Genomic DNA, 14633 nt, shown 5'->3' with positions numbered 1-14633 from the left:
ATTCCTTATTATTCCAATATTATTGCTCAAATGATTATGGAATGCAAAGATGCTCACCATAAATCAATAGTAATAACCATGTGAAAAGTATTTTATAACATCTTGAATTATGCCAGTGACAAATAAGAGATGTTCTCAATGTACTTAGAATTAAGGCAATATTCCCTTGCTCAGTTAGCTCTTTATTTAGTTTAGCTCTTTTTATACAGTTTTCTTTAGCTTACTCAGAAAGTTTTAAGGCTTTCTTAATTTAGATGATAGTTAGAGTTCGCCAAATGTCTTCAGTATCTTTATTTTGAGACAAAATTGCCCATCATGTTGCCACTATCTAAAAAGCTGGTGATGCTTATGGGCCTGTCCCACTTAGGCGACTTTTTAGGCGACTACAGGAGACTATACGGTTGCCATGTTCATGGGTGGTTGCGGGGGAGTCGTCTTTATGGTCGTGAGAAGTTCCCGCATTCTAGGAACTAGTCGCGGCCTCATTATGGTCGCCGCAAATTTTTCAACATGTTGAAAAATTAGCGGCGTGCAGAATGAAGCCGCCATAGAGAGTAGCGAGAATTCTCGTGCCGTAGGTGGGTCGCCAGGAGGTCCTAGTGGGTTGCCAGGTCGAAGGTTCTCGTAGGTTCTCGTAGGTTGTAGCTGGTGCTGACTGGTGAATTTCATTGGCCTATTGGGGGGAAAAAAAGTAGAACCAAGGATAACCGACCGGTAATGTTAATGTCCACCGTGCTTCACAGCTGTGTATCTCTGGCTTCTTAAAATTTGTCTCCACTCCTTCTCCCCCCTTCTTTTCTCCCCCCTCTTTTAAATGACTTACCGTACACTGTGCTTTAGCCATCTTAATTACAGTGCCACCCTTCCTGTTCATCGTGGTGTGTGTCTATCTGTATCACCTTGGCTCTGCAGTGTGAAGTTCCCAAGGGGCGGGGTGTGTGTGAGTGTGAGTGCGAGTGTGCGTGCAAGTGTGTGTGTGTGTGTGTGTGCGTGTGTGTGTGTGCGCGCGCGCTGAGCCGGTAATTTTTGTTTCTTTCCTTGGTAAACCAGCATCTGCAGTTCCTCATTTCTAAACTATATGGTTTTCTCCTATTTTTGTATGGGGGTGTTATTCAAATACACAACAGCTGTGTTGAGGCCCTTATACTTATGAGATATGGTTTGAAATATAATGATGTTTCCACTATCAGCATTTATTTCACTAATCAAAATTTAATCATTAATCTGAATGTTGCTATTTTGTGCTGTTGGCCAAAGACATGAAAAAACACCAATGAAGACACAAAATAATTAAAACGCCTTTGTTTACCATGCAAAGGCCTGCAATATACTTCAACTTCAGAACCTGAAACTCAACTTTAATAAGTCAAAAATACAATATTGTTAAATTAAAACATGTTACAGAACCCAAAGACGGTCAGTCATTATGTCTATTCTTGGGTACATAAAAATGCTGGAGAAACTCAGCGGGTGCAGCAGCATCTATGGAGCGAAGGAAATAGGCAACGTTTCGGGGTATCTATTCTTGGTATCATTTCTCCCCCTCCCCATGTTTATTTTCAATATATTTATCCACATGCTTTTTAAATTGATTATGTAGTTTGATTTATTTTTGGAGGGGAATTTTAAACCCTCGTAACAATTAATGGAATGAAAAGTGTAAGATAGTAAAAACTCCAAAATCTCAGTTTGTATCTGAATTACATTGAATCCCACACCGATTTCCAAAACACCTTTCCCTACCGCAACTTTTATGATGCAGTTCATTATTTAATAAAAGCAGGAAGCTGAAACCAGATTTGAGTTCTCCCCTTTTCCTAATTATGTCTTTTATTAAATATTAAATCCAAGCACCCCGCCCCCCCCGGCAACCATCCCCCACCACCCCTCATGTGGATGCCTGTGAATTTGGGAAGAAAATTTAGAATTTCAAATTTAAAAAAAATCGAAAACTTCTTATGTTCACATTGCTTGAGCAATCAAGAGAAAATTATTTTTGTCATGTGTTTCTTCAGCTTGGATGTGCTGCAGCTGTATCAATCAAAAGCGTATAACCCTTTGAAAATGGACAAACACACATAAACTGTACCTCGTAATGTGTTTATTTTTCTTTTTAAATAGTAAAGCAAGAAATATACATTATTAAAAGAAGCAAAACCACATCAAGTCACAATCTATAAATTCATTCTCTTTGCTTTGAATCTTTGGTGTCCAGCAACCCAAGGAGAGCAGCTTCAGCCTCCAGCAGAGTCGTGTCGGTCTTGGCCCCAAGAAAGCGCGAGGTCAGTTCAAGATCAACAAGCTTCAAACGCACTCTTGCTCCCCTCTGATACTTCCTAGACAAAAAAAAAATCACAACTTGTATGTTTGTTTGTTTTTTAGAAATCAGATTTCACATCCTGGTGAAAGGAATGCCTCAGCACAAAATGAGGATACCTTTGTGTAGGAAGGAACTGCAGATGCTGGTCTAAACCGAAAATAGACACAAAAAGCTGGAGTAACTCAGCGGAACAGGCAGCATCTCTGGAGTGAGGGAATGGGTGACGTTTCGGGCCGAGACCCTTCTCCAGTCTGGTATCGTCTCTGTATCGTAGTATCGTTTGAGGAAGGGTCTTGACCCAAAAAGTCTCCCATTCCCTGTCACCAGAGATCCTGCCTGTCCTGCTGAGTTACTCCAGCTTTTTGTGTCTATGAGGATACCTTTAATGTACATCATAAATTGCTCTTTTGTTGGGTGCTACATAACAACGATCAACGATCCTTACTTTAATACCAGAATCTAATTTTACATTCTTCTCATATTACCAAAAAGATTTTACACTGTTGGACCAATTTGTTGTTTTGAGAATAACGTTTAAAAAAAAACAAACAATTATTATACGCAGGGTAATTATATCAACATCATGGCACCCACTGGAAAGGGTAGAAAAGAAACCATGATGATGAAAGGAATATCATATAAATAAAATCACCCAAGTAACATGAGATTGCAGCCACATAAAGAAACAAACATACCACCTGCAGACCTTGCACAATGCAGTGACAAATACATCTCACACACGCTCACTGTGGTACACAGTGCTTTGAAATGTTCTCTGAAACAACTTGATATGTCTCATGGATACAGGATTAAGAGAAGATTTATAAAGGCACTCATAATTATGTGTTCTCATCATTATATAAGTACAATAGAAAATAAAGCTTACTCTGGGATTTTGATTTCACAAGATACGGAGCATTCTTGGTCATTAATCTGATTTTCAATATACCTTTTGATTTCTTTTGTTCTGAATAGTGTAGAATCTAATAGCAAAGCTGCAGTTTCTCACAGCTAATTCCATCAACTACCTCACAGCTCCGGTGAGCCAGGTTCAATCCTGACCTCCAGTGCTATCTGTGTGGTTTGCACATTCACCTTGTGACTGTGTGGGTTTCCTTCGACATCCCAAAGACATGCAGGTTAGTAGTTTAACTGACTGCTATAAATCACCCCAAATGTGTAAGTATTCCAGGGAGAGCTGACAGGAACATAGGGAGAATTTAAAAAATGGGATTAGTGTGCAATGAGTTAGATGTTTAATAGTTGGCATGAACTATCAAAGGGTCTGATTCCATGCTATGTGCCTCCATGGCTCTAAGACAACTCTATGATCATTCCGGAAGTGGCGGCGCTGTGAAACGGCTGCGGCTCGCCTGCAGTCTGTCTGTTTTTACTTTTTTGTGTTGTTTTTTTTGTCTTGTTCAGTTAAATTTTTGGTTATTAGGTGGTGTTATATGTGTGGGGGGGGGTGAAACAGGGCTTTCTGTCTCTCCCTTCGGGGGAATGCGACTTTTTTTGTCGTATCCCCCTTCTTTTCCCCCTCCTGAGCTGAGGCCTAATGGCAGAGCTGGCGGCCTCCAACCTGCGACCAACCTCGAGGATCCGGAGGTAGAGCCAGCGAGGCTGGCCGTCTTCGAGCTGCGGCGACGTTCGGGCAGCGGCACGACTCGGTGCTCCGGCGAGGGCGGATGGCGTGGGGCTGAGACACTCCCGTGCGGGCGGCGCGGCTACCGGCTGGAAGGCGCTCCCGTGAGGGCGGCCTGGGTCCCGGCTGGAAGGTGCTCCGGTGTGGGCGGACCAGCTCCCGGCTGGAAGGTGCTCCCGTGTGGGCGGACCGGCTCCCGGGTGGAAGGTGCTCCCGTGGGGGCAGCCCGGTGCGGGGCTGAGACGCTGCCGTGTGGGCGGCCCGGTGCGGGGCGGAGACGGTGCTCCGGTGGCTGAGGCGGCGTTCTGGCGGCAGCGACCTGAATCCGGGGCTTGGCCGCGGGCCAGTAGACAACATCGTCGGGAGCTCGCGGGTCTCAGGCTGGTGCCTGTTTTCCGGAGCTCCCGTGGCAACAGCTGCGTCCGCTGGACTGGAGGGCGGCAGCTTCGACCACCCCCGGGCCGCGGAGCTTGAACCGCGGGACTGACTTACCATCGCCCGGTGGGGTATCGCCTCAGCGCAGAGGGAGAAGAGGAGGGAAGAGACAGTAACTCTAAGACTTTTGCCTCCATCACAGTGAGGAGGTGCTTGGTGAACTCACTGTGGTGGATGTTAATTTGTGTTTATTGTGTGTTGTTTATTATTACATGTATGGCTGCAGGCAACAACATTTCGTTCAGACCGAAAGGTCTGAATGACAAATAAAGGATTCAATTCCTTCTCACAAACATAACTGTTAAACTATAAAAATGTCCAGTGCATACTCCAAGCACAGTGTCTGCACAAGTTCACCAACTGCCCAATTTGAAGCTGACAATTGGACTTGGATAAAGATATCGGTGACTCTAGAACCAGCGTAGCTCATATTAGGAACATTTCACCAACACCATACAGGATTTTGCTACAACCAAACCATGAGCACAGGTTATAGCTTTGTGTAATTTTTAATTTAGGGAAAGACAAACTTGCCTTACAGGCTATGCAGAAAATATTCATTGGATTGATTCCAGGAATGAAAAGATTATTTTAAAGGTAAGATCAAGCAGATTAAGTCTGGAATTCAGAATAATGAGAAGTGATTTTATAGAAACACAAAAGATCTTGGGGTGCTTGACACAATTAATCCAATGAAGGTGTAACTCTCAGGGTAAGGGATTACCATTTAAGAATGAGATAAGGAGGATTTTTTCCTCTCTCAAAGGGTTATGAATTCTTTAAATTCCTTAAACCAAACTCATTGTTTGTTCCAGAACGCGATAGATTTTTGGACAATATGGGAATTGATGGTTATGGGGGTGAGGCAGGCAAGTGTAGTCAACCCATATCATGTTGCAAGGCTGAGCAAGTTCTATGGGCTGCACGGTTATCTCCTATTTCATGTCCTATTTCCTATGTCATGTTCATCTACCATGCAACTAGTAAATAAAGGTCAATCAGGAGTATCACATTACTAAACCTGGAAGCAAGGCATGTGGACAGTTATCTGAGCAGGTACATAATAATTATAGAAATTATAACAGGCGATTCTTAATATTGTGATCAATGGATTTCTCAGAAAAGTGGTTGAGGCAACAACTCCAGAATGAAGAAGAAACACGGCTTGCTAAGAATATTTGGTTGTTATGGATGGAGGAATGAAGATGGACCAAATGGCCTTCCCCGTCTTGTGTATTTTAGCTGCAAGATCTTAGAAATGTCTATAACCTTATCACCAGCTTGAGAGCTCAGAGAATCACAGATGTTTTACAACTTAGAAACATCAGTCCACATCTATGTCCGTTCTTATTTCATGTAGCTACTATATGCAAAAATGAAAAAAAGAGCAAACAGCAAAATGACTGCAATACAGATAAATGCTATGGTCAAAGTAAAAATATACATTTGAAGTTAAATTAAGCCTTGCATGTAACACTATTTCAGCTTGTTTTATTAACAAAGTATTCAAATTGACTGTGGATTTTATGTTGCTTGTAAATAAACATTTTTAGTTATTAATTTCATATTTCATTCCTGAAGAGGAGTCAAATTGAATAACAAAGAAGTTCCCTTTGTTAAAATTTAATTACTACTCAAAGATTTGTTAATCCTGTTGACTAGTTTTTGTCAAGTAGAAAGTAGAATTAAATATTAAAGTAGAAAGTAGCAGAAACCACATGGGCTATTTTTGGAAATATTGTTTGAAAATATGAACAGACTTTGCTAAAATGGTCATGCCTTTCATTTACTGCTTCAGCAAGGAAGAAATGACCACAGTAAAAATGGAAAATGTATGCAGTTGTGCTGCCCATAGATTTATTTTGGTATTTAATTTGAAAAGAATGCTCATGCAGCATCACAGCAAAAACGGTTTCAAACTTGGGAATTTTTCAATTGGCAATAAGATCAGACCTTTACTCATCATCTTACTGCAACTAGTTGTTGGAAACAAAATGCACATTTGATCCCTGTTGTCACATACAATTGCCCTCCATACTGTGGCATAAATAGTTCTTCTTCTGTGAGCACTTTTTGTCGTTTTCACCCTTCCGGGGTCAAAATCTAAAAACCACTGCCCAACAACACAGTGGGGTATGTCCACCCAAAGGAGCATAGACGTTAGCCTCTGCCAGCAATTACTGCTTTTCAAACATGCAGAAGAAAAAAAACTCCCAGACTAGCATTGCTGCAATAATTAAGTTCTCCCTTCCTTTACTGCTGTCAAAGGGCATATTTTAGCTTTTTATTTTTGTGTGAAATTAGCATTAGAAAGGTATAAAACATATATCAAGTATAAAGGAATGTATAAAGTAATGATATTTATTGAATGGATGTAACAAAATCAAGACCACTGATTTGGTTGCCAACCCCCAAAATTGATTAAAAAACTCTAATAGTTTAAATTAAAGAAACATTTTATTAAACCAGTCATCAGAAACCATGGACTAAGCTATGGGTGTCACATGCATTACATGAGAGACTGTTTAAGACATTTGGTGCAAGATTAGCAGTTTAAATCTGAGGAGTGCTTGTCCTTTCAACTAGTGTCAGTTAAGCAAATGTTCAGTCAAATTTAGAGGAAAAAACTTCTGCTTGTATTGGCTTTCCTGAATTGATCCATAATTTTCAGAGGTCGCGATGTGCAGGTTGTGTTCTCTTAGAGATGGTGCATGATGGCTAAATGCAGGCGAAGGTTATATTTGTCATGTGAAGATTTGCTATAATTTCATAGCATCTCTAAGTATCATTACTTTAGATCATCATTTAAAACTCATTGATAGCACAATGAACAGTGCTTGCTCTGGCTCCGGAAGGATATAGCAACTAAACCCTAAAATATGGAGGTAGTATTGCTTCCTCCATCAACAAGATTAATAGTCAAAGGCAAATGATAAGATTATGGTGAATGTACCAACCTATCTAACCCCATCCCCCATCCCATCAGGCACAAAATCCTTAATCTGCCAAACAATTAATAGTCCCCACGTTTCAGCATTAAACAGTTGAAACCTTGCAGCCACACATACATGGGAATAACTGTCGACCGTGTCTGGCTTTTGGTTTAAATTTTAAGTGCTTTACTTTTGAACAATTCCTCTGAACTCTAAACCAAACACAGCGAGGCCAGGTCCTTATCTTGACTGCTCTTCTGCTGAATTTGCCCATCACTCACTCCACTAAACCAGCCCAGTGACTGAGCTTTCAAGGACCGAGCAAAGGGCAATTAGATCCATTTCCACAACTGAGAGTTCGGATGCACAATGAAACTGTTTTATTTCAAGGGGACTTAATATCTCTTCCAGACATTCTCTAAACATTTCCAGTGCTAAGTCATACCGCATTGGAAAGAAACCATAGAAAACGTAGAACAAATGGATAAATATGCTTGGAAGTAAGTTTTGTACATTACTTCTAAGCACTTGCTTTGTATGTGAATTATCCATTTGTAACCAGTAGAGCTACACTCTTTATTCTGCTGCCAATTCACTAATGTTTAAAGAGGTTGTGTGACATTGTACCAATTGTGTTTCATAGCACTTCACAATACATGTGAATTAAATGTGACGCAATGTACAATTATTCAAAAACCATATCCAAAAGCGTCTACTAAAAATTGGCACCATTAAATTTCAAATATGGAATATGAAAAAGGCAATTAAAGTGATCCATTCCCATTTTCTTGCCAGCCAGCAAATTCGTAAATGAAATTCATTTGAATTCCACTGGTAATTTCCAACTTTACAAGTAATTATATAATAATTCAGGGATGGGAGCAGTTTAAAGTTGTTTAACCAATGCAACCTGGGTGAAAAATAACTTCTCATAGTATGACCTAGAAATGGACATTAGATTTACTTTAATTGCCATATATATATATAGTAAATATATATATTTGTTTTGACTTTTTCTCATGTGCCACACTCTAGTTTCCCCTAGAAAAGCATTGATTTGTTTTAAAATAAATGTTGGATTCTTTGTGAAGTAAAGGATGCGTGACAATGTAGAGAAAAAAAGTTAAACCAAGGAGTAAACAGCATCAGAATGGAAGAGAAAAGAGTGGACGCACTGAAAGGCGAAAAAGGAATCTTTAACATTTTACAGATCAGTCTATAAAAGACAATAAGAAACAGATTAGCTTGATTAACGGAAATGCATTACTTAACCAGGCCCTGCAGAGAATTTCTCAAGGTACGCATAATCGTTTACAGGGAACATAAAACTGCACTGTTCAACAACTCTTGGAACTTTATACAATGTAAAAAAAACATTTATCACCGTGCAACACCAATGGCATCGTGACATTTTGGGTCAGCATGTGGTTTCTCAGAAACCTTTATGCAAAGCTATACAACAGAGGCTTTAAAGATGATCCAGAATGAAAAAAGAGAGTTCAGTTCTCAGCACTATCTGTGTTTGCAATGAAATTACTCTTTTGACATGTACGTGTATTAATTACACTTGCCACAGCTCCATTACATTATTTGTGGTCTTTTAATTGCGTAAAATATAAATGTTACTATGCACACTTACGGTAATCATTACAAAGCCTACAAAACAGCAAGTTTTGTCAAACTAAGATCACTGCTTATCCAGAATCAAGAAATTCTAGAAATTAAAGATGGTTCTGGAAGTGGCAAATTTGATAAGAGCAGCAGATGATTCCCAGCATATGCAGAGATTGCAGGTGACAGAACTACCAAAGTTCTCCCCACAGCCCAGCTAATGACTGTTGGACTGTTGGAAGAGATGGTGTTCAACTCATTCCAGATGTAAAGAAAAAATGGTCTTGTATCAAGATACTGCAGATATCCAATATTACTTAAAGTGTTGGAAGGAACTGCAGGTGCTGGTTTAAACTGAAGATAGACAAAAAAAAAGCTGGAGTAACTCAGCGGGACAGGCAACATCTGAAGAAGGGTCTCGACCCGAAACATCACCCATTCCTTCTCTCCAGTGATGTTGCCTGTCCCACTGTGTTACTCCAGCATTTTGTGTCTATATTCAATATTATTTAAAGCTGTTCCTCAGTTTGTATTTGTGCTTATATTATAGAAAGACAAAAAAAAGAGGAAAACAAGTGTCCTCAGTAAGATGGCATTCTTCATTTTCACAATTTTCGATATCCTAAAATGCAAATGAATTATCACAGGCAATAAATAAAAATAAAAATTCACAACCTGACAGAGTATTACACTATCCTTTGGACCATTAATAGTGGACCAGTGTCCTTCTCCACATTAGCTGTTGCTTAATTTCACTTTCTTCTTGCTTTTCCATTTAAAATTACAAATATTCACAAATGAGCATTATACGATAGGGCAGTCTAATGGCGCAGCTGGAAGAGCCGCTGCCTCACACCCTGGTTCAATCCCGACCCTAGGTGCTGTCTGTGTGGAGTTTGTATGTTCTCCCTGTGACCATGTGGATTTCTTCTGGATGGCCTTTTACCGTGCAATCTCTAAACTAAAAAACTAAACTGCAGATGCTGGTTAATACACAAAAAGACACAAAGTGCTGGGGTAACTCAGCAGTTCAGGCAGCATCTCTAGAGAAAATGGATAGGTATTTGGGTCGAAACTCTTCTTCAGACTGAGAGCCTGACATCCAGAGATGCTGCATGACCCGCTGAGTTGCTCCAGCACTCTGTGTCCTTTTATAGATATGGATGTGTGGTAACTCTATGCCTATTGAAAAAATGCTCAGATGCCAAGGAGTAAGCCCAGAATATCTCCAATTCTGAAATTTCTTTATTTTCTTCCAAAATGTATTGAGCCACTTGTTGAGAATTTATTTCAGGGGTGGGAAGGGAAAGGGGAGCAAACTTTAATCAAAACAACACATTGCATGGGAAGTATTTCAGACTGGAATGCAGTAAAGAAAATAAGTTAAAAGTATTAAACTCCATGCATTTCACTGATACTCTACTTTATATTAATCAGCTTTGCTGCCATGTGAAAGTAAGATGTAGGTCAATTGGAGAACAAACATTGCTGCACGGCAGGACCATAGTATTTCATTCTTACCGATTCAGAAGGTAGTGTTCACTTTTCCCAGAGTGTAGGATTACTGATGCACAATGTCCAGGTGACAATTTACTTAAATATAAACTACTACTTTTACAAACTTTTCTCTATGTGTCTTTAGGAGCCTATTGAAGTTCCATCCACCTCCATATTAAAAAGACAACAAAGCATGTTTGTTTTGTTTGTATGATTTCAGTTACTCGAGAAACTAAAATACACAAGAGAAAAGGAATGCAAGCTAACATGCTCAAAGGTTCCCATTAGACCCTTATATCCCAGAATAGGCACCGCTGCTGCTCAAGCACTAATATTGGGAAGGAATTCCAAGATAAATCAAGCTAAGATCTATTTTGTGCAGAAGCTATTCATTTAGTAAACATGTGAATTGTTCAAAATTTAAACATTCCTTAAAGGGTAAATCCAATGTTATTGCATGGCATTTCAATTTACAACTCAAAACTAAGATTGGTTAGCGAGGAGGGGGCAGGGTGGGTGAGTGGAGGCACGGAGGAGCGGAGCAGGCGGGTTGAGGGAGGGGAGGGCGGTGCTGGTGGAGGAGGAGAGGGCAGTGCGGGTGTGGGGGGGGGGGGGGGAGGGCGGTGCGGGTGGGGGAGGGGAGGGCGGTGCGGGTGGGGGAGGGGAGGGCAGTGAGGGTGGGGGAGGGGAGGGCAGTGCGGGTGGGGGAGGGGAGGGCAGTGGTATGATAGAAGGAGGTCGAGCAACGAGGGTGAAGATAAAGAAGGGAGAATAAAAATGACACTTCATGAATTACAATTATTCGAAAAGATACAATATCTCGTTGAACAGGGTACAGTTGCATTTTCCTGCCTGAGCATCAACAAGGAATAACACAGAAGACATTTCCACTTCTGTAAGGACAACCTCATTGAAATATGCCACCTGCAGTCACCACTGCCCTGTCCCTTTGAGCTGCAACTGGCTTAATACAGTGTTACAGTTTCACAATGTTTGCCACCCGCTGAGACCTGCTGCACTGAACAGCACACTTAGAACCCTCCACATGCTCTAATCATCTTAATTAGCTGGCAGCATAAAGGTGTCATGCTGCCTGCATTGCAAAGATCAATCAAGAATTAGTGCCACATTGTAATCTACATGACCTTTTTTTGCGGACTATTTAAATTCGGCTCTTTATATTTCTCCGCAAATAGGTGGCATACTACATACCCACTACTATTGGAGTGAGCACGGAAAGATGGCGAATGTCTAATGATAGAACAAAGAAATAGCTTGAAAGGAAAATTTCAAATTTAAGTTGGTAATTCGTAAGATTCATAAAAATATATTTTGACACCCTTCCTTTGAAATGTTTCAGTTCATTAGTGTATTAGGATAAGTCAGAAATGAGAGAGAGGAGAGAGAAGAGAGGAGAGAGGAGAGAGGAGAGAGGCGAGCGAGGTAGAGGGAGAGGTGGAGGGAGATAGAGGGTAGTTGTCGTTGTGCGCGTGTTCCTTCTGCTTGTCCTTTGATCTTTCTGCTTTTCTCTGTTCTTTTCTCTTTCGCGCTTCTCTTCTCTTTCTCTTCGCTTTCTCTTTCCTCCTTCTCTTTCTGCTTTTCTCTTTCTCTTTTCTTTTCTCTTTCTTTCTCTTTCTCTCTCTCTCTCTCTTCTCTCTCTCCTCTCTCTACTCACTCTCGCTCTCTCTCCTCTCTCTCCTCTCTCTCTCTCTCATCTCTCTCTCTCTCTCTCTCTCTCTCTCTCTCTCGTCTCTCTCTCTCTCTCTCCTCTGCTTCTCTCCTCTCTCTCTTCTCCTCTCCCTCCCCCTCTCGTTTCCGTTCTCACCTCATACATGTGACGCGAATATTACTTGTCCAATATGTGCATTAGGATTGCAGGAAACGGGAAAACTAAAAGGGAAAAAGTAATTAAACAAGTATAAAATGTGTGAATAAAATATTTAAAGAAGAGGCATTAAAATATGTGCCCATATTAATGTAATATCCTTTTATGTAAATATGTAACAAAGAACAAATTGCATGGGACTCTAGGCCTAAATTCACAGTGCAGAGTATGACAAGTAACATACTGCCATCAGACAGCATGCAAGTTCAGCACGGAAAATACAGAGAGGCATTGGAGGTAGCAGCATTGGTTACAGGGATGTTATCAACACTTAGAGATTTAATGAGAGGTCAACAGGCAGCGATTATCGAAAAGTAGAATTATGGTTAAAAAAATATTAAAGGCAGGTGGGTTTGTGAACATTGCTCCTGGTAACAATTGTGAAGTGAAAAAGCCTGTAAGTGCAGAACTTATGCAGCATAAAGGTGGAATGGCTTTAATGTTCAAGAAGGAACTGCCGATGCTGGAAAATCGAAGGTAGACAAAAATGCTGGAAAACTCAGACTGAAGAAGGGTTTTGTCACGAAACGTTGCCTATTTCCTTCACTCCATAGATGCTGCCGCACCCGCTGAGTTTCTCCAGCATTTTTGTCTACCCAGAAATGGCTTTAACTTTTGTAAAGGTTAGGGTAAGCATACTGGGAAGGAAGTGAATTCCTTGAGCCTGTTCTGAATGAGTAGTTGCAATAGCATCTCCTGGAGCTTTCAAGTAGTCAGTCAGCCTATGTTATATTTAGTAATGTGTTGAAAGGAACTGCAGATGCTGGTTTACACCTACGATAGATACAAAAAGCTAGAGTAACTCAGTGGGCAGGCAGCATCTCTGGAGAGAAGGAACGGGTGACATTTCGGGTCGAGACCCTGTTTCAGACATGGGTGACGTTTCTGGTTGAGTCCCTTCTTCACCATAATACAATCGTGTTCAATATAATGTTTGAAAAACAACGTACGATTGGTGAAAAGTTTTAAAAAATGTAATGTGAAACAAAACCTGTTCATGTTCTCAAGGAGCACAAACATCAGAAGTGGTAAGGGACAAGAAATAAATAAAAATAAAAAAGCAGACAAAACTAGCAGATGTGCCAGCAATTGAAAGAGATACAAAAAGCAATAAAAGGTAATAAAACAGATGTGGAACACAGAGCAGAGATCAGTACAGAATAGGAACAGGCCCTTCTGCCCACATCGTCTGTACCAAACGTGATGCCAAGACTAACTCTTATCTGCCTGCACATAATGCATATGTCTCAATGTGCCACACCCAGCGCATTATTTCTGGTAGGCCCTGTTACGATCTAAATATTACGTTAAGCAAGATCTGACATAGTGTATTTTTGAAAAATGACTGCATATTTGTAGCAGCATTTGTATATTCTATCTTCATAATTACAAATTTCCGATTATTACATGTCAAATGACTATTGTGATAAAGTAAAATAACCCCATGAAAATTGTATTAATTATTCATAACAGATCAAGAGCATAACATAAAATAACATAAAATGTTGGAAATACTCAGCAGGCCAGACCGCATGAGAAACAGAGCCAAGCTTTCAGGTTACAGATCCTTTGTCAGAACTGGAAAGGAGACAAAAGAAGTTGCAGGAAGGATGGGTCAGCTTATACCCATGGTCAGGGTATGACCATAGGTATAAGCTGGAAACAATGTTTCCTGGTCTGAATGGGAGCAGTTATAGAGCGAGAACATGGACAGAACCTAGAAAGAATCTGAGAGCTGCAAAAAAGGACAAGCCCAGCAGGTTAAGTTGAGCATGTCCTAGATTACCTGAGGAGAAATAATAAATACAAAAATCAAAATAACAAATAACCTAAGCCACTATCACACATGGACAAATGACAGAAATCAAGAGAATAGCATGCCAGTCCAGTAACCCTAAATCCACTCTAAACACCAACAATTCCTTTATATCCCCACGGATGCTGCTCAATCTGCTTAGTTCCTGCAGCGGTTTGTTTTTTTGCTGCAGGTTCCAGCATCGGCAGCCTCATGTTTTCAGCCGATATTGAATTTGTGCGGAGAATCCACGAACGTTAACAACGAAAACATCAACACCACTACATTCACACAACCCACGGGCTCACACTGCTACCTTGATAACACTTCCTCCCACTCTACATTCCAGTCTCTCAGTCCACAGAAATGCCTCCGAAATATCTTCTTTATTTCCCAACAGTTGCTGTCCTTTTACTATAGTGGGCAGAGCCCTTGACTGCAACTCATCTATTCTGCAACGTGGCCCCAATGCATAGGGAGTAGATGAGAAAATTAGATAACATCGAACTAGC

The 14633-nt window shown here is 40.6% G+C and overlaps 1 protein-coding gene across 1 annotated transcript in view; it reads right to left on the bottom strand.

The window, feature by feature from the left end:
- Positions 1 to 2086: 2086 nt before the first annotated feature.
- The window catches only part of LOC116972008 (28S ribosomal protein S28, mitochondrial), a 103745-nt gene continuing 91198 nt past the window's right edge, over positions 2087 to 14633 (bottom strand). The window contains exon 3 of the mRNA XM_033019246.1: positions 2087 to 2336. Coding sequence (XP_032875137.1) covers positions 2183 to 2336 — 154 coding nt within the window. The 3' untranslated portion in view covers positions 2087 to 2182. The remainder of the gene's footprint in view (positions 2337 to 14633) is intronic.

The sequence above is a fragment of the Amblyraja radiata genome, chromosome 4, assembly GCF_010909765.2.
Source record: "Amblyraja radiata isolate CabotCenter1 chromosome 4, sAmbRad1.1.pri, whole genome shotgun sequence".
NCBI lineage: Eukaryota > Metazoa > Chordata > Chondrichthyes > Rajiformes > Rajidae > Amblyraja > Amblyraja radiata.
The sequence above is the reverse complement of the archived record's forward strand: the minus strand, read 5'-3'. Positions and strand labels throughout refer to the sequence as shown.